At 42.8% G+C, this 20,463-nt stretch overlaps 1 protein-coding gene across 1 annotated transcript in view; it reads left to right on the forward strand.

Annotated features, from left to right (window-relative positions):
• The window catches only part of MAEL (maelstrom spermatogenic transposon silencer), a 65,748-nt gene extending 46,683 nt beyond the window's left edge, over positions 1-19,065 (forward strand). Inside the window, exon 11 of the mRNA XM_045049440.1 lies at positions 18,740-19,065. Coding sequence (XP_044905375.1) covers positions 18,740-18,784 — 45 coding nt within the window. The 3' untranslated portion in view covers positions 18,785-19,065. The remainder of the gene's footprint in view (positions 1-18,739) is intronic.
• Positions 19,066-20,463: the final 1,398 nt, after the last annotated feature.

Below are 20,463 nucleotides of genomic sequence, written 5' to 3' on the forward strand. Positions count from 1 at the left end.
GCTGGAAAAAAAAAAAAAATTGTTGGGGGCTAAAGTGCTGCTGAACAGGACCTGAACTTAGACATCAAGTATACTCATTCCAGTGCGTTTGGGTATATTTAAATAAAATATAAGCACACTCCCGCTAAATTTCCACCAGCCCCGTCTTTCTAGCCAGGCTAGAACATGATTTCATCTCTGCCTCTCTCAGGACACCTAACATTTTTCATCTTGTAGTAAAGCAGGGTCTCCCCAACTTGAGGACAAAAAGACATTCTTTTTATATTACTGCAATTATTCGGAATAGGTACCTTACGCACAAATTCAAAAGACACGAAGGGTATGCATGAGTCTTTATGTGTGACATGTATAAGACCACTCACTGTGTTCCCCATATTGCCGGTTTCTTGGCTATCCTTCAACATCCTTCAACATGTGCTATTCTATCGAACCACACCAAACACGTATACATTCATAGGTTCTTTTTCCTCTCTCTCGGGGGGAAAAAAAATAGAAATGGTAGCATCCTGTTCTGCCCCCTGTTTTTTTTTTTTTTTTTTCTACTCGATGAATCTTGGAGCCCATTCCACATCCTTCTATAGAATTTCCTTCTGCTTTTTAGCAGGTGCTTGTATTTACCTGTATGTGTAGCAACACACCCCTGCATGGGTATCGTATGTGCCTCATATCCTTAACGGATTCTTTCTTATCTTTTGCTGTTACAACAGCTGCCGCGAATATCCTTGTTCGTGTGTAATTTTGCACGTGCGTGAGTCCACAAGGGTGCCTGTTTCCCCACACTCTCACCACAGAGTATGTTATCAAAACTTGGATTTTTGCCAGCGTGATAGCAACGTGGTAATGCCATATCATTTGAATCCCATTCCTCTTCTTATGAGTGAGGCTGAGGATATTTACGTGCTTGATAGCAATTTATATCTCCGTTCTTATTAACTACGCATTCCTGTTCTTTGTCCACTATGGTATTGAATTGTTTTGAACCTGGATTTTTAGAAGCCCTTTATGACAGGAGTTGCAAATATTTTAGCCCATCTTGTTGCGTATCTATTATCTTGATTAATTGTGGCTTTTGCCAGGCTGACATTTTTATTTTTATGTTGATCAGATTTATCAACCTTTTACCTTTTGGGGCTTTTTATTACATTTATCAATGCCTTCCACACATTGAGATAAAAATGCATGTAGTGTGTACATCCTTGTCCCTCAGACTTCTAGAATGTCATTGTTTTATATTTTAATTTTTGATTCATCTATATTGTATCCTGGATCCAGATTGCATTTTTTTCTAGATGCAATCTAGACGTACATTTTTCTCTAGATGCAATCTGGATATACATTTTCCCCGGGATAAACCGTTTCCCTGGATCCCTTCTTAAATCCATGTTTCCACAATGATTTCAAAATGCCGCTTTTTCATTTAATAAATTCCTTTGCATATTTAGGTCTAATGCCTGACTTCTGTTCTATTCATGTGTTCATGCCCTGTTTTCCTTACCGCTTTACCACGAGTACCTGGTTGTTTGTCTGTAATATCTGGTATGGCAAAGGGACAATTTCATTCATTTAAAACCCAACCGCCAGCCTTCTGCAAGGTCAAATTTGTTTATTTCGTTCATCTAGTTACTCATTCAATTCCTACACCCATTTATTTACTATTCAAACGTTTATTAAGCACCTTCTAACTACCTGACATTATGCCAGGGCAGGGGAGAAAAAGATGGGCAGTCTGTACTCTTAGAAAGCTCACAGAGATGTGGGCACGTAGATATTACCCCGCCGACGTTCAACGAATGTCAAATATTGGTAGAGTTAGTGATCAAGAACATGGCCCCTGAGGCAGACAGTGTCCATTTAAATCTGGGCTTCACCACTCACTGGCTGTATGGCCTTGGGCAAATTATTTAACCTCTCTGTGCTTCTCATCTAACAGTGGGGATAATAACGCCTGCTCCGTAGGGTGGTTACGAGGATTAAGAGATTTAATGCACTCAGAATATTCGTGGCGCCAAGCAAATTCTAGGTAAGACAACCTTGCCCTGACCCCTACCTCCACAAGCCTCCAGGGATCTCTCAATGTCCTCTCCCCTGCCTCCTCATCTCTGGTTGACAGGAACGTTACCATAGCCCAAGACCCTACCGCTCCCTCACACCCAACATGCAGTGGCTTCACCACCTTCTGTCTTGAGACTACTGAGACCAATCTCTTTGGGCCATTTTTTTCTGTTTTTATCATCCATCCCGCCCCCTGCTCCCACACACCAGACTCAGGTCATCCTCTTTCCCCGCACGGGAAACCCTCTGCAGCTCTGTACATTTCTTTTCTGGCCCAATCTCCCAGCCCTCCCCATTCATAACACTCTTCTGCTGGGCCCTCCGGAGCTCAAGAGAGTTGTGGGCACATCTTCCAGCACACGCCACCTCTTGTCAGAACATTCCCCTCCCCTTCTTGCGCCTCCGTCCTCTCCACTTCTGGCTGGTTCTCTCCCACCTTCCTCATACCCTTGGGCCTAGAGGTGAGACGGATGCCCCACCCCCAGCCCCTCATTTTCCATCACCTCTCCCTAAGAACTTCCAGGTTGGAGTGTCCTTTGGATAGATTGTCACCTACGGCTCCTTGCCGTTGTCCTCTACTCTGCCAGCACGCTTGCACTCATTCTTCGACAACTTGACCTCTGGGCTCACTGTCACACTCGCCAGTGCTACTTCTGCCATGGTTCTTGGGGATTCCGGTCTCCGTGGAGATGATCTTTTCAATCCTCATGCCTCAGTTCTTCGACATCCTCTCGGTGCACTTGTCCTGCATCCCACCTCGATTACCCACTCCCTCCTCGTATCCTGGCCCTGCTAATTACCAGTAACACAACCCCAGAATCCATTCCACTTCAAATTCTCTGCTCGACTCGCCACCTCAGTTTTTTGGCTCCTATCTTCTGATACCCAAGTTCAATAGTTCTTGTGTTGCACACGGGACCTGCGACCTGTTGATTCAATCACCATTTCCCCCTTGTACCACACCGTCTTCACTTTGCTTTTTCCCATGTTACAAGTCCACGTCAAGTATTACCATCCCTCCCTTGCATACATTCTCACCGCCTTTGCTTATCTTCTTTCTTCGCTTGGCATAACGCAGCTCCCTGCTAAACCCAGCTCTCTGCCTACTCTGTGTCAACACCTGCACATCTGACAAGAGCTGACGAGAGGCACGCTGCCAGGCTGCCCCGTCTCACTGTCTGACCACCACCTCAAGGACACCCTTAATGCTGCTATGTTGCCCTAGTCCCTCACTCTCCCACTCTTCTGGATAGCTCTCTCGTACCTACCCTTCTTGCCTCAAAACTCCAACACCTCCTACCCCATCCTCACTCCTAGCTTCACACTTTACTGAGAAAGCAGCAGTATTCAGAAGAGAACTTGTACGAGCTCCCACCATGACATATACCCAGCTGCTGGCGTCTGTCCTATGTCTGTGTCCTCTCCACCCCAGCCTGTAGAAGGGATGATCTGGTCACACTCAGGACAACACCACTCCTTCAATCTAAATCCCATCCGTCTCATCCAGCGCATTTCACGGGCAATTCTTTTTCCTCTGGAACCCTTCATGTTTCCTTCCCTATTTGATCATTCCCATTACTCTATGAACTCAATATTGTGTCTCCCACTAAAAATAAAAACAAGCTTGGGGCGCCTGGGTGGTTCAGTCGGTTGAGTGTCTGCCTTCAGCTCAGGTCATGATTTCGTGGTTCGTGAGTTCGAGCCCCGCATCGGGCTCCGTGCTGACAGCTCCGAGCCTGGATCCTGTTCAGATTTTGTGTCTCTTCTCTCTCTGCCCCTCCCCGCTTGCTGGTGTGCTCTCTCTCTGTAAAAGATAAAAAATAAATTAAAAAATTAAAAAAAAACCAAGCTATCCTTGTACTTCTCTATATTGCTCCATTATTGGCTCTCTCTTAAAGCAAAACTTCTCAAAAAGAATGGTCTTTTCTTCTTTTTCTCTGCTCCCATCGTCTCCCGAGCCCGATAAGGTATCTGTCCCTGTCATTTAGCTGTAATTGTTCCTGCCAAGGTCACCAGTGCCTTTCGTATTGCTCAGTTGAATGGTCAGTCTCAGTCCTCCTCTTAATGAACCTATCAGCAACATTTCTTAGACACAGCTGAAACAGGTTCTTCTCTTGGTTTCCAGGACACCACATTCTCTTGGTTCCCTCCTGTCTGATTGTTCATCCGTCTTAGCTATGCTTTCTCCCTTCATCTAAATTTTACAGTTCCTCAGGGCTCAGCCTCCAGAAAGAATAAACCCCACTGACACTCTGCTTTTGGACTTGTAGACTCCAGAATGTTGAGAGAATAAATTTCTGCTGGTTTAAGCTCTCCAATTTGTAGTAATTTGTATGGCGGTCCTAAGAAATTAATACATACTTCAAGAAACTAAAAAAAAAAGCCACACCAATCGGGGACACCTGGCTGACTCAGTCAGTAGAGCATGCAGCTCTTAATCTCAGGGTAGTGAGTTCAAGCCCCACATTGGGCGTGCATGGAGCCTACTTTTATTTATTTATTTATTTATTTTAATCTTTATTTATTTTTGAGAGAGTGAGAGAGAGACAGAGTGAGAGCAGGGGAGGAACAGAGAGACAGGGAGACACAGAATCCGAAGCAGGTTCCAGGCTCTGAGCTGTCAACACAGAGCCCAATGCAGGGCTCGAACCCACAAACTGTGAGATCATGACCTGGGCAGAAGTCGGACGCTTAACCGACTGAGCCACCCAGGCACCCCGGAGCCTACTTTTAAATCAATCAATCAATCAATCAATCAATAAATCAATACAGACCAATCAACCTCTAATGGCTTTCCATTTCAATTCATGTCACAGAGTCCTGTCTGTAGCTACCAAGACCCTGCACTACATCTTCAACTTGGCTTCCTACCCTCGCCTTTGCTCACTCTCCTGCAGCCACACTAGTCTCCTTGCTGTTCTATTAGCACTCTCAGTGCCCTCTTGCCTCAGTGCCTGTGTGCTAGGTCCATCTGCCTGGAATGCTCTTCCCATAGATACCTATGCACCTCTCCCCTTACCTTCTTTACATGTTTTCTCAAATGGATAAATTCCTAGATAAGCCACCAAAGCCTGAAACAGGAGGAAATAGAAAATTTGAAGAGACCAATAACCAGGAAAGAAATTATATCAGTAAACAAACAAGCAAAACCTCCCAACAGACAAAAGTCCAGGACCAGATGGCTCCACAGGCTAATCCTTCCAAACATTTAAAGACGAGGTAACACCTATTCTTCCCAAATCATTCCAAAAAATAGAAAAGCAAGGAAAACTTCCAAATTCATCCTATGAGGCCAGAATTATCCTGATACCAAAACCAGATGGAGACACCACCAAATAAGAAAACTACAGGCCAATATCCCTGATGAATATAGATCTTCATAGATTGAGGGAAAATCCCCAATAAAATACTAGCAAACCAAATCCAACGATACATTTAAAAAATCATTTACCACAATCAAGCGAGATTTATTCCCACGTTGCTAGAGTGGCTCAATATTCACAAATCAATCAATGTGATACATCACCTCAATAAGAAAGGTTAAGAACTATATGATCATTTCGACTGACACAGAAAAAGCACTTGACAAAGTACAACATCCATTTACAATAAAACCCCTCAACAAAGTAGGTTTAGAGGGAGCATATAAACGTAATAGAGGCCGTGTATGAAAAACCCACAGCTAACATCATCTTTAATGGGAAAAACAGAGAGCTTTTACCCCCAAGGTCAGGAACAAGACAAGGATGTCCACTCTCACCACTTTTATTCAACATAGTATTGGAAGTCCTAGCCATAGCAATCAGACAACAAAAATAAATAAAAGGCATCATATCAGTAAGGAAAAAGTAAAACTTTCACTATTTGCAGATGACATGATACTATTAAAAGATTCCACCAAAAAAAAAAACCCTGCTAGAACTGATAAATGAATTAAGTAAAGTCACAGGATACAGAATTAAGGTACAGAAATCTGTTGCATTTCTATACACCAATAATGAAGCAGCAGAAAGATAAATTATTACAATAATCCCATTTACAATTGCACCAAAAATAACTTAATAAAATAATCCCATTTACAATTGCACCAGGAAAAAATCTGACCAAAGAGGTGAAAGACCTGCAGCCTGAAAACTATAAAACACTGAAGATGACACAAAGAAATAGAAAGACATTCCATATTCATGGATTGGGAGAACAAATATTTTAAAATTTCTATACTACCCAAAGCCATCTACACATTTAATGCATCCCTATCAAAATACCAACAGCATTTTTCACAGAACTAGAATTAACAATCTTAAAATTTGTGTGGAACCAGAAAACATCCCAAATAGTCAAAGCAACCTTGAAAAAGGAAGGCAAAGCTGGACACATCACAATTCCAAACTTAAAGCTATATTACAAAGCTATAGTGACCAATACAGTATGGTACTGGCACAAAAATAGACACCTAGATCAATGGAACAGAATAGGAAACCCAGAAATGAATCCACAACTGTATGATCAATTAACTTTCAACAAAGCAGGAAAGAATATCCAATGGGAAAAGGACAGTCTCTTCAACAGATGGTGTAGGGAAAATAGACAGCAACATGCAAAAGAAAGAAATTGGACCACTTTCTTACACCATACACAAAAATACACTCAAAATGGATTAAAGACATAAATGTAAGACCTGAAATCATGAAAATCCTAGAAGAGAACACAGGCAGTAACCCCTTTGTCATCAGCCTTAGCAACTTTTTTCTAGATATGTCTCCTGAAGCAAGGGAAACAAAGGAAAAATAAACTATTGGGACTACATCAAAATGAAAGCAAAAACAGGGGCGCCTGGGTGGTGCAGTCGGTAAGCGCCCGACTTCAGCCAGGTCACGATCTCGTGGTCCGTGAGTTTGAGCCCCGCGTCGGGCTCTGGGCTGATGGCTCGGAGCCTGGAGCCTGTTTCCGATTCTGTGTCTCCCTCTCTCTCTGCCCCTCCCCCGTTCATGCTCTGTCTCTCTCTGTCCCAAAAATAAATAAACATTGAAAAAAATTTAAAAAAAAATGAAAGCAAAAACAAACTATTGGGATTACATCAAAATAAAGAGCTTCTACATTAAAATAAATAGCAAAAGAAACATTCAACAAAACTCAAAGGCAACCTACTGAATAGGAGAAGACATTTGCAAATGACATTTCTGTTAAAGGGTTAGTATCCAAAATATATAAAGAATTGACTCAACATCCAAAATCCAAATAATCCAACTAAAAATGGACAGAAGACATGAACAGACATTTCTCCAGAAAAGACATCCAGATAGCCAACAGACACACGAAAAGACGTTCAACATCACTCATCATCAGGGAAATGCGTGTCAAAACCACAATGAGATATCACCTCATACCTGTCAGAATGGCTAAAATCAACAAACAAGAAACGACAGGTGTTGGCAAGGATGTGGGGGAAAAGGAACATTCATGCACTGTTGGTGGGAATACAAGCAGGTACAGCCACTATGGCAGACAGTATGGAGGTTCCTTAAGAAGTTAAAAATAGAACTACCTATGATCCAGGAATCGCACTACTTATACTGGGTATTCACCCAAACAATACAAAAGCACTCATTCAAAGAGATACATGCACCTTAATGTTTATAATAGCATTACTTATAACAGCCAAGATACGGAAGCAGCCCAAGTGCCCATCGATTGATGAATGGATTGATGAATGGATGTATATATGGAATGTTATTAATCCATAAAGAAGAATGAAATTTTGCCATTTGCAATGACATGGATGGATCTAGGGGGTATAATGCTAAGTGAAATAAGTCAGACAGAGGAAGGCAACTACCATATGATTTCACTCACGTGAAACTTAAGAAACAAAATAAATGAGCAAAAGGAAAAAAGAGAGAGAGAGACAAATCAAGAAACAGACTCTTTTTAAAAAATTTTTTTAAACGTTTTATTTATTTTTGAGACAGGGAGAGACAGAGCATGAACAGGGGAGGGTCAGAGAGAGGGAGACACAGAATCTGAAACAGGCTCCAGGCTCTGAGCTGTCAGCACAGAGCCCGACGCAGGGCTCGAACTCACGGACCATGAGATCATGACCTGAGCCAAAGTCGGCCACTTAACCGACTGAGTCGCCCAGGCGCCCCAACAGACTCTTAATTATAGAGAACAGACGGTTACCAGAGGGGAGGTGGGTGGGGGGGGATGGGTTCAATAGGTGATGGGGATTAAGGAGTGTGGCTGTCACGATGAGCACTGGGTGATGCATAAAATTGTTGAATCACTGTATTTTACACCTGAAACTCTATAACACTGTAGTTAACTGGAATTAAAATAAAAACTTAAAAGAAAGAAATAAATGTCATCGTCTTGCGGACAGCTTCTTCAACATAACCGTTCCCCCAAATTCTCTAGCCCCTTAGGCTAATTGACAATCCACCATGACAGAATCATCTGGCATACTTTGTTTCACTCACTCATTTTATTTACAGTGGCCTTTTCCCATCACTAGAATGTAAGCTCCATGGAGACAAGGAATTTTTCTTTCTCTTCCCTTCACTGTTGTCTGGCACAGAATGGATGCTCAATAATTTGTTGAATGAATGAATGAATGAATGAATGAATGAGATTGCCTATTCCTTTTTTCAGTGAAAATAATGGGATCGCCTTACTATTTGCTACAGGACTTTGGTTTTTGTTGTCTTTTGTTATTTTTATTTTTTATCACAGAAATTTTCAAACATGTAGAAGGTAGAATATATGCTGGAGCTCTCCCCCCAGTTGAACAATTATCAATACAAGTATGACCAATTTCGTTTCATCTATATTCCCATCCATTCCCCCGTACCTCCCAAATGATTACTTTGAAGCAAATCCCAAACATCGTATTTTTTTCATTCGTAAGGATTCTATGGTGTATCTTTGAAAGGTAAGGAGTCCTTTAGAAAGACACAATTTCATCACACCTAAAATCAATTCATTTCTTAATATCATCACATAATGCGTGTTCACCTTTTCCCAGCTGTGTTTTTATTTTTGCTTTGTTCTTCGCTTTGATAGTTTGAATTAGGATACAAATAAGTATTACATATTCCAATTTGATGTTGTGCCTCTTTTATTCGATGGATTCTTCCTTTATTTTCTGCAAATTTTTGGTAGAAAAAACCAGCTCCATAGCACTAATTCCCCATAAATGTGCTGTATTCCCCATAGTCTGGACTCTGCTGACTTCATGGCTGCCTTCCCAAGGGACCTTTTACGTGTCCCCTTGTCTCCTGTTGCCTATAAACTGATCAGTAGATTTAGGTGCTTGGTCACATTTTGGTTCCTCTGTTTTTCTCAAACCTCTTTACTCGTGGTATTTGTACTTCTAATAGGAGGAACAGTCTCTTTTTCCTCTCTTTTTTAAGGGGTGATGATCATTGCCCAAATCCAATAGTTCAGTAGTGTTTGAAAAAGAGTGGTATTCTATCAGTCCTTCCGCCTCTTTTTAGTTGAAATACTTCCACAAAGAGAAGCCTTTGCACATCCACCCCACGTCAATGATCTGGTTCCTCTGATCATTTAGGAAAGAAAGGGCAAATGCTTCATTTACGTCTTTTCAAACTAATGATGTGTGTTGCTCCTAGCATCTTCCAAAGGTGACTAATGTAGTGGTTATTTTAATACCATTATGAATAACAGATATAAGTATTTTTTTAAACTTTTTTAAATGTTTATTTTTGAGAGAGAGAGAGAGACAGTGTGAGCGGGGGACAGGCAGAGAGAGAGAGAGGGAGACACGGAATCTGAAGCAGGCTCCAGGTTCTGAGCTGTCAGTACAGAGCCCAATGCGGGGCTCGAATCCATGAACCGTGAGATCATGACCTGAGCTAAAGTCGGAGGCTTAACCGACTGAGCCACCCAGGCGCCCCTAGATATAAATATTTTTTATGTGTTTTAATCTACTGTAGTAATTATCTCTGTCGATGCTCGAATTGTTCCTTTTGGCCAGTGAAAGATTGATTCCTGACTCCTACTGACACAATCCCAATGGTCTTTGATATCTTACTCCGGTATGACAATATGTTCTAGGCTCGCCTTGTACATTATTTCCTGCCCTAGGCCCGAATTCAGCCATTTATCCAAAGAGCCCTATTATCTTTTGTGAGCAGTAGTATTTAAAAACCACGATCGGAGTACTAGGGGGGGCCTCACTGGTACCAGGTCAGTATCCTGACGTCAAGACTAGAGTAAGATTCTGTGGTTACCACACATCACTGCTGGGAAAATTAAGTACTGTCTGCATGACTCCACTGAGAAGAGACCCACTGGAAGCTTATTCCTGGCCTCTCCTGGTCTCTGCCCTATGTGCCTTTTTCCATCGCTGATTTCAACCTGTACCCTTTCACTGAATAAACTGTAACCGTGAGTATAACAGCTTTGCTGAGTTCTATAAATATTTGTAGAGAGTCGGTGAGCCTGAGGTTGGTCTCGGGGACCCCTGAATATAGTCAGGAACTGTGTCTGCGTCTCCTCAGTAGATACAAGTAGAGAATATGCATTTTTAAGATTGAACACATCCTGACTTCCTACTACGTTACAAAGTACAGGTCCTCAGGCTTTTACTTAACTCACTAATCCTGTGTCTGTATCTCCTTCCAACTGGGCCAGAAATATCTGGTTCTTAACGATAACAAGTAATCACTTTTCTTCACTCTTCCAGTAAAACGATCTCAGAATAGCAGCCCCCATCTACCAGCAACGCTATGATTACGGAGAACAGTTTAAGGCTTTGTTCTGGTGTTTGCTGTTATTTTGTGCTTACGGTTGATCTCGGTGGGAACATACGGTCAAATTACTATCGTAAAGTCACCTGAAAAAGCTCACCTCTGTGTCATTGCGCTATTAACTGGATATGCAGATATAATCACATGTATTTTATTTTTGTTTTTGGGGGGGGTTATTTAATTTTGTTTTCTAATTTTGTGAAATATTTATGCCTCTAAAGACAAATCTTTATACTATTTGAAGAAGTTCCTCCATCTTGCCCTCTATATAACCATTTTTAATTTTGCGCTATTCCTTTAGTTTGGTTTTTTATTGGTTTTTATTACAGGTGAAGACGCATAAATGTATATCCACGTGTCTATCTAATATCTATATCAACGTACAGATAAATGCAAATCATCCCTTTCTAATATAAATGGTAGCATACTCTACACGTTCTTCTCTGCTATGCCTTTTCTCCTTAACGATACTCCCTGGAGATCCCTGCATTGTCGGGTGTAGACATTAACTCCTCATTCCTTTTTACATCGTGCAGCTCAAGCACTTTTCATTTAACTGTTTTCCTCGTGACTCAGGCTATTGCCAGTCTTATTATTACAGATGGTGCACATCATCTGGGCATACATCATCTCATATTTTTGTTAGTGGGTTTTCAGGAGAGTGAAATCTGGACTCCTACGATATCAATTTCTAGTGGGATTACTGGACCACACGATACACGTACGTATGACGTGGCCAAATATTGCCAATTTCCCCTCCCTCGGGACTGTGGGGCCATTGGATGCCTCCCAGCAATGCATACAGATCCTGTTTTACCGCAGCCTCACCAACAGAGTGTATGGGCCAAATTTTGGATTCTTACAGGTCTTACAGGTGGGAAGTAGAGCTCAGTGTAGTTTTAATTTACATTTATCTTTCTTTTTTTTTCAAAAAACATTTAAAAAAACTTTAAAAAAATATTTATGTTTGAGAGAGAGCGCACACGCTCATGAGCAGGGGGAGGGTCAGAGAAAGAGGGGGACACAGAATCCGAAGCAGGCTCCAGGCTCTGAGCTGTCAGCACAGAGTCCGACGCGGGGTTCGAACCCATGAGCTATGAGATCATGACCTGAGCCGAAGTCAGTCGCTTAGCTGACTGAGCCACCCAGGCACCCCTAATTTACATTTATCTTACTGTGAGTGATGTTGAACATCTTTTCACACGGTAAGGGTAATTTTCACTCTTCTTTTGTGCATTGTCTATTCATATCTCTGATAATGGATTCTTCAGGCTTTTCCTTATGTTTCAAGTTATTATCTTTTTGCTAACGCAGTCTCAAATTTTAGCAAGAATAGGACACATCAAAGAAACCTTTCAGTTTGAAGTCGAAGGGTGATATGTACAAATATTTTCAAATATTGATCAGGGTTTTGAGTTACGAGCTTGCAAACCTTAGATTTCTTGGGTGTTTAAGTTAATTTCATTTACTCATTAATGTAACTGATATCTACTGAGCACATGCTATATCCAAACACTGTTTTAGGTACTGGACATCCAGCAACAAGCTCGTTCTCCGACCTCAGGAAGCTGATGGAGAAGGAAATGACATTATTCTTCTGATTCAGGCTGAAAGATTTTCCCTAAAAGAATATACTCTTAGTTCATACGACTTTCCCCATGGTTCCACCTGTGAAACCCAGAAATTTGGGGTCAATCCTACTCGTGGGTCAAAACAGCGGTAAACTGTCGCCATAGAAATGGCTATTGGTGCCGGAAGAGGACCTTTGGACCTCATTTTGTCTCACTGCCTTCTTTTATCAATGAAGGAAAAAAAATCAGAGATCTTATTACTAAGTCACACAGCCAAGCCCCTGGTTTTCAGGTCTTCCTGAGTTATTTCCACAGCATCACCATTGTAGTTAAGGGAGCAAAATGAACACAAATGGGACCCCGTCTGTTGGTCCCTGTCTGGTCTAGAGAATAACTCCAATTAATGGGGCCTTGGGCAATTTTTGGTGGTGGCATTGTTTCTGCCTGACCGTTTCCTGGCTCTACCCTACATGCCAAGCCACAGAGCTCCCCGGAGTCATGGGATGGATTCGAAGGGACTGCAAGGTGTTTTTAATTTCATGAGGGAGATAATAAAAGCCAGTTCGAGAAAAGTGGGTGCAAGAAAAGGAAGAAGGCTGCTCTGAGCTGATAAACCACATAGATTATTCCTGAAGGAAAGGAAGAAGGCTCATGGCATGTAGAGTCATACATAAGCAACTAACCTATTTGAGGGTTCTGGCTCTCTCTCTCTCTGAGTAAAAGTTCTATAACAAAGCCCAGGACTTACGTAGTGAGACCTGAGTTTGGTGTCCTGCTCTATCACTAACCACCTGCCTGAATCCTTGACAGGTCACTGCAATTCTTCTGAGCCTCGGTTTCTTCTGAGATAGTGTGGCTATCTGGCTGATAGTGTGACTGGGAAGATCAAAATAGGTCATGTCTTTGAATACGCTTTACAAAGTTCAATACTTCTCCCAATCTTGAACTAGCCATTCCTGAACTTCTGATACACGGTTCCCACCCCAACAACCTCAAGCATCGCGTATACATACCCCACAATACTTAGATAGAGAGACTAGTTGCCATCGGCTGAGGCTGATTTTTCCAGAAAGTTGCTCAGTTAATGTTTCAGCAGGTTCTTTGATGCCGGGTGAGAGGAGGCTCTTTAAATCCACCTCTCAAAGCCCCTGCTCCACGGCAGCTGCAGTCTGTACTCTTTCTGGAGCGACATGAAATAATTACCCATTGGCACAGTGAGCCCATCTTCTCTCCTGGCAGCACAAAAGAAAGCTCAAAAGCATCTCCGGTGTTGATTGCCAAGTGGGGGAGGAAGCGACAGTTGCCTAAATTATGAGTCCAGGTGTCTCTGCAGAAATCCACTTCCGCCCCTCTGCGATGCTGACGTCACTTTTCCACCACCGGTGCTTCCCGAGCCCCGCACTTCTGCCCCCGGGGAGGTCCGCCTGGAGTCTGGGCAGGCTCTCAGCCTCAAAGTACTGGAAGGCTTCTTAACCTGGCGGGAGATCAGGCTGACAGGTGTCCGTCAAGGCCTCCGGGAATGTTGGGGTGGAAACAGAAAGGCTTGTCTCTCCGCGGGTAAAATAAAAAATAAAAAAAATAAAAAATCATAGAAGGTTGCTGTGCTGAACAAGCTAGGCTCAATCAACACTTTAAACAGTGAAATACTTCGTGTTGATTTTACGAGGCAAAGGTGAAATAGACACGATGGGTTTAAGATTTCTTTCTTTCGTCTTTGCTTTAGAGAGAGAGGGCGCGCGCGCACACACGCAGAGGGGAGAAGGGCAGAGAAAGAGAGAGAATCTCAAGCGGGGTCCACGCTGAGCAAGGCTCCAGGCCACGCCCCCTGGGATCACGACCTGAGCTGAAATCAAGAGTGGGTTGCCCAACCGACCGGGCCACCCAGGCGCCTCAGTTTAAGATATTTTAAAAGAGAAGAATCTCCATTCTCCTGCTGTTCTCTTGGGCTTTCCTCCAACCTTGCTGCAGGCTTCACTTTCTTCTCCTTTGCTGAGTTCTCTTCCTCCATGCGTCATTAGAGATGTCCCCGGGACTTCTTCTTGGCTTCTCTCTCACCACCCCCTCACCCAGGGCATCTCCTCCGTTTCCATGACTTCACCACCTCCTGGATGCTGGTGACCCTTGAAGTGCTGAACCAGCTAAAACTCTCTCGGGAGCTCCAGGCACTCAGACCTCACACCCCATAGCTGTTTCTATTATCCTTATTGCCCATCAAGCCCAACTTATTTTCAAAAGAGTTTTAAAGTGGAGTCCAAAGATACATAAAAGATGAAAACTCAAGACGATGAATAAAGTCAAAATCAATGTGAAGATAAAAATGAGGGCAAAGAAAAAAAAAAGTCAGGTAATGGAAAACGTTAGTTCACAAATCTGTTTAGAAAAGTTCTATACGGTTGTTTGACCCGCATCATAGGTCCGACTTTGAGCTTGCTAGTAACCTTCGCAAAGAGGGAAACACACGTTCACAATTCATACGTTAAATTAAAACAGTATGGCTGTCGCAAATTCATTGTTCACAAGTAGCAAAAACCTTCTTGGAAGCAGAAATGAACGAAAATTCTTTGGTGGCTTCTCATCAACAAGAAATTTGCAGTGTAATGACCAGTGTCCTCGACAGCGTCCTAAATACAAAAATGAGAGACCCAACACTGTCTCTAAAAGCCTTCTACAATAGTGTCCAATGGAATAACATAGCTGTGTAAAAGAACACGCATAACACAGCTAATGTGAAAGAAATCCAGAAGAAATTAAAATGGTGCAAACCAAGTACGCAAAACGGATGGTGTGGTTTCAGTCAAGGGTAAAGAATATTCTATACTCCGTGGAATTTTCTGTGAGTTTCATTTTTTTTTTCAACAGACATTTTGAAATTTCTTGACTGACAGTGAGTCTTAAGTTACAGTTGCTTGATGTTTCTGGTGTGCAAATAGTCTTTCTTGGCAGTTAAGTGAGGACACACTTGCTTTAAAAGCCAGCCATCGGGGGGTCGGGGTAAAAGTGACATCCTTCTATGAATATTGCAATGCATAATCTAGACGCTTACCTAGCAGAAGCCATTCCACCTGTCTCTTCAAGGAGATGGACTGAGGGGCTACCAAGGGACAGAAAACAATTCCAGGTTTGGTCCACACCAGGGATGTGTCCACGAATGAGGCCCAGATCTCTATGCCATGGAAGAATACCAAAATAGCAAGGAGAATGGAGAGGAGGATGATGACACAAGGGAGAAAAGCTAAAGAAAAGGGGGAACCTTCAGAACTGACCACAGGTTGATTTGAAGAGAAAGAGTGGTCTAGCAGGACCCTCATGTGGGAGAAAGACTTTCACTTGCGCTCTTTTCTCTTCACCATGTTGCCCTGGGCAAATCACTGCTGATACACAGAAGAGAGGTGGTTACAATGCAACACTACAGGAATCGGTTGCAAACATCAAGGCACATGCCAGAGCGAATAACAAGAGAAGGACCCTCCTTCCCTCCACATTTTTGAGGCTGAAGAGGGGCAATGCCTGAGGCTGAAGTATGGGAACAAATAACGTTGGGAAAACTGGCTAGCAACATGCAAAAGAATGAAACTGGACCATTTTCTTACACCGCCCACAACAATACACTCGAAATCGATTAAGGATCTAAATGTGAGACCGGAAACCATAAAAATCTTAGACGAGAACACAGGCAGTAACCTCTTTGACATCAGCCTTAGCAACTTTTTTCAGATACATCTCTAGATGTATTCTAGGGAAACAAAAGCAAAAATAAACTACTGGGACTACATCAAAACAAAGAGCTTCTGCACAGCAAAGGAAACAACCAACAAAACTAAAAACAGCCTACTGAATGGGAGAAGGTATTGGCAAATGACATATCTGATAAAGTGTTAGTATCCAAAATATATAAAGAACTCATACAATTCAACATCCAAAAAACAAACAATCCAATTAAAATAGGGGCAGGAGAGGGGCGTCTGGGTGGCCCAGTCGGTTAAGCGTCTGACTCTTGGTTCCAGCTTAGGTCACGATCTCACAGTTCATGAGTTTGAGCCCTACATCGGGCTCCGCACTGATGGCACAGAGCCTGCTTGGGATTCTCTCTCTCCCTCGCTCTCTCTCTCAAAATAAATAAATAAATAAATAAAAACTTAAAACATATATATAGGCAGAAGACATGAACAGACGTTTCTCCAAATAAGACATGCAGAAGGCCAATAGACACATGAAAAGATGCTCAACATCACTCATCATCAGGGAAATGTAAATCAAAACCACAGTGAGACATCACCTCATCCCTGTCAGAATGACCGAAATAAAAAACTCAAGAGACAACAAGTGTTGGCGAGGATATGGAGAAAAGGAACCCTCGTGCACTGTTGGTGGAAATGCAAACTGATACAGCCACTCTGGAAAACAGCATGGAGGTTCCTCCAAATACTAAGAGTAGAACTACCCTATGATTCAGGATTCGCACTACTGAGTGTTTACCCAAAACATACAAAAACACTAATTCAAAGGGATATTTGCACCCCTGTGTTTATTGCCACGTTGTTTACAACAGCCAAACTATGGAAGCGGCCCAAGTGTCCACGGACTGATGAATGGATGAAGAGTAACGGAATATTATTCGACCGTGAAAAAGAATGAAATCTTGCCGTTTACAACGACATGGATGGACCTAGAGGGTATTATGCTAAGTGAAATAAGCCGGCCAGAGAAAGACAAATACCATATGATTTCACTTGTATGTAATTTAAGAAACAAAATAACCAAACCAAAGGGGGAAAAAAAGAGACAAACCCAAACAACAACAACAAAACCTGGACACTCAACTGTAGAGAAGAAACTATATGGTTACCGGAGGGGAGATGGGTGGGGGCAACCTTGTAGACTCTCCACCCTGGCAACTAGGGTTGGGCAGACACTTGTGGTCCCTCACCTCATTCTCTTCGTCACCAGAGTTCAGTGGAGCTACGAGACGGACAGGTCCGTGCATGGTGCTTCTGCACCCACTTGGATGCATGCTACAATCTCTTTCCCTTTTTTTTTTTTTGCCTCAGGAGGACATTACATGACCTATGCAGGGGCAGCTAGGAAGGGTGAGAAAGTCAACACCCACAGAAACAACTCTTGACTAGCAGAATCTATAGGGGATGGGAGTTAGTAGATAAATGCCCCTGTAGGTCATCCCTTCAGTGGGAAAATTACGAGGCATGTTGCACAGTTTCTCGGAAGGTGCACAGTGTGTTTGAGCCCTAGTTGCCCACAGCAGGAACCAGCTCAATCACACAGATTTTACTAACTTTTTCCCTATGTCACTCTCCTTACTGTCTCACGGCTGCTTCCTGATATCACCTTGTAAGACAAGCACCTTGTTCCCAGGCTCTGCTTTCAGGGGAAGCTGTAGGAAGCCAGCCCCAATCCCAGAATTAGAGCTAGAAGACTGGATGAAGGAACGCTCCCAGAAGGTATCAGGAAGAAATGAATGATGGAAAATCTAAAAAGTGTTAGATCTGGACGCTAGAAGTGGACGTGTTGTTACTCAAATAATAGGAGTTCCAGGGAGAGACAAGCAGGTTATTGCAATAGGTGAAGTTAGATGGTCTCAGTGTAACTTTATTGGGTGTATCTATCACCTTCCACAAACCCTTATCTTCAATTTCTCTGCCTTCCAACAAAGGAAATGGAGAGGAAACAAGCTTACCAGGTCATACATCTCGCTCTTGGCCCATTTCCCTTAGCATCTGGTGATCAAAGCCACTCAGACCTCAATGCCAGTTGGTCATGTCTCCGTTCTACAGCTAAGACACCATTGCTTCTGGCTTTCAGTTACCTCAGCCCATCAGCCTCTTCGCCAAGACATTTGTGTAAGACCTGTGCTTGTACCTTACTCTACACCAGCTTCTGGTTGGAGTGGGGAAGGCCTTTCAGAGAGAATAAGGGTAACCATCTGGATGGGTACTCCCTTCATGAGGGCAAGAGGAACAGATACGGAGCTGCTCCCCCTGCCGTGTGGCCCCTGGCAAGCTCAGAAGACAGTCTTTCGGTCTAGGATTAGAAGGAGCTTCAGGCCATGCATACTGCTGAGAGTCGGAACCACCAAAATACGTCTAGAAATTATGCATTCACTTTCATGGCTCCTTAGTCCACCCCTCACTCCTCCCCTTCTCTTTTTCTTCTTCTCACTGACCTTATTGTTCCTCCGAAGTTCTGGGTGAATCCCCCACACCATAAAAATGACAAGTGGCGTTGGGACCACTACTGAAAACCAAGTGGAGTGTTTTCTCACAATTTTTCTTTTCATTCCTTTTTAAAATTTAACTTAACTGTTATTTTTTTTTTTTTTTTTTTGGCTAATAGAGGTTTGCTGGTAAGAAGAGATCAGGGACACGCTACTTCCCTTGAGTTGGTTGTAGGAAATTGTCTCCAAACTTCTCTCACGTCTGGAAGGAGAAAGATCGCTGATGGTTCCCACTGCTGGAGGAGGAGGAAGCTACAAATATAGAAGAGGAGGAAACTCAAGCCCCCTGGCGTGTTGGCCCGGAACTGGAGGCACTGGTGTGGCCTAATGGTCTTCGATATAGAGAGATTAGTAATAGAGAAACAACTATAGAGGTAAAGTAAAGGATAGTGTGTATATAGAAAAATTATCTAATAATTATATTAAAATTATATATTATATGTAACTTTTTATGTCTGATAGATATATAATTCAGTCACTAGATCTTTACGCTGCTGAGAGGGCCTTGAAAACAATAACAATGAGCTCACCTAATTCTCAAATCTTCATTTCCGCACACCATTTTTCACTGAAATGGACAAGTGCTCTCTGGGGAAACAACCGATTTCAGCGCTGAGGAAGAGAAAGTACAAAAGGAACCTGAGATACCTTATGTCAGAAAATGGTGAAGCGTACAAAGAAGGATTGCCAAAGGTCACAGAAGCCAAACCTGGGACTATTTGAGCATCAAAGTAAATAATGATAGGGGCGCCTGGGTGGCTCAGTCGGTTAAGCGTCTGACTTCAGCCTAGGTCATGATCTCACAGTTCGTGGGTCCGAGCCCTGTGTTGGGCTCTGTGCCGACAGCTCAGAGCCTGGAGCCTGCTTCGGATTCTGTGTCTCCCTCTCTCTCTGCCCCTCCCCTGCTCACGCTCTGTCTCTCTCTCTTTCAAAAATAAACGTTAAAAAAAATTTTTTTTTTAATTTATTTTTGGGACAGAGAGAGACAGAGCGTGAACGGGGGAGGGGCAGAGAGAGAGGGAGACACAGAATCCGAAGCAGGCTCCAGGCTCTGAGCTGTCGGCACAGAGCCCAATGCGGGGCTCGAACTCACGGACCACGAGATCGTGACCTGGCTGAAGTCAGATGCTTAACTGACTGCGCCACCCAGGCGCCCCCAAAAAAATTTTTTTAAATAATGATAGCAATGGATTACAACCCAGAAGATAAAATAGAGACACAAGAGCCCGTAGAGATTTAATAAATTGATGGGTAAGTTAAAATTTTGATGAGAAATGGGATGTTTGCATAGTGTCTAAGAAGTTCTCAAAAAAAAAGTTGTCGCAGTGGGAAAACAAGTAACTTTAGGGTGGAAACAACTTGTAGACACCGCTTTAATTTAGTGATCAAAGTTAACATTATCAGCAATAGGAATACTAAACTCTTGTGCCACCAGAGAGGATACAATGAGGACACAGTTTCGTTTCTGTAATACTCTTCTTAAAAACATACGAGTTTTGGGGCGCCTGGGTGGCGCAGTCGGTTAAGCGTCCGACTTCAGCCAGGTCACGATCTCGCGGTCCGGGAGTTCGAGCCCCGCGTCAGGCTCTGGGCTGATGGCTCAGAGCCTGGAGCCTGTTTCTGACTCTGTGTCTCCCTCTCTCTCTGCCCCTCCCCCATTCATGCTCTGTCTCTCTCTGTCCCAAAAAATAAATAAACGTTGAAAAAAAAATTAAAAAAAAAAAACAAAACATACGAGTTTAATCATGAAGAAACACCAGACAAACCCAAATGGAGAGACTTCCTCAAAATACCTAGCTTACCGTCGTCAGAAGTGTCCGAGTCATGAAAATCAAGGGAAGAC

Source organism: Felis catus, chromosome F1, assembly GCF_018350175.1.
Source record: "Felis catus isolate Fca126 chromosome F1, F.catus_Fca126_mat1.0, whole genome shotgun sequence".
In the NCBI taxonomy this organism is placed as follows: domain Eukaryota; kingdom Metazoa; phylum Chordata; class Mammalia; order Carnivora; family Felidae; genus Felis; species Felis catus.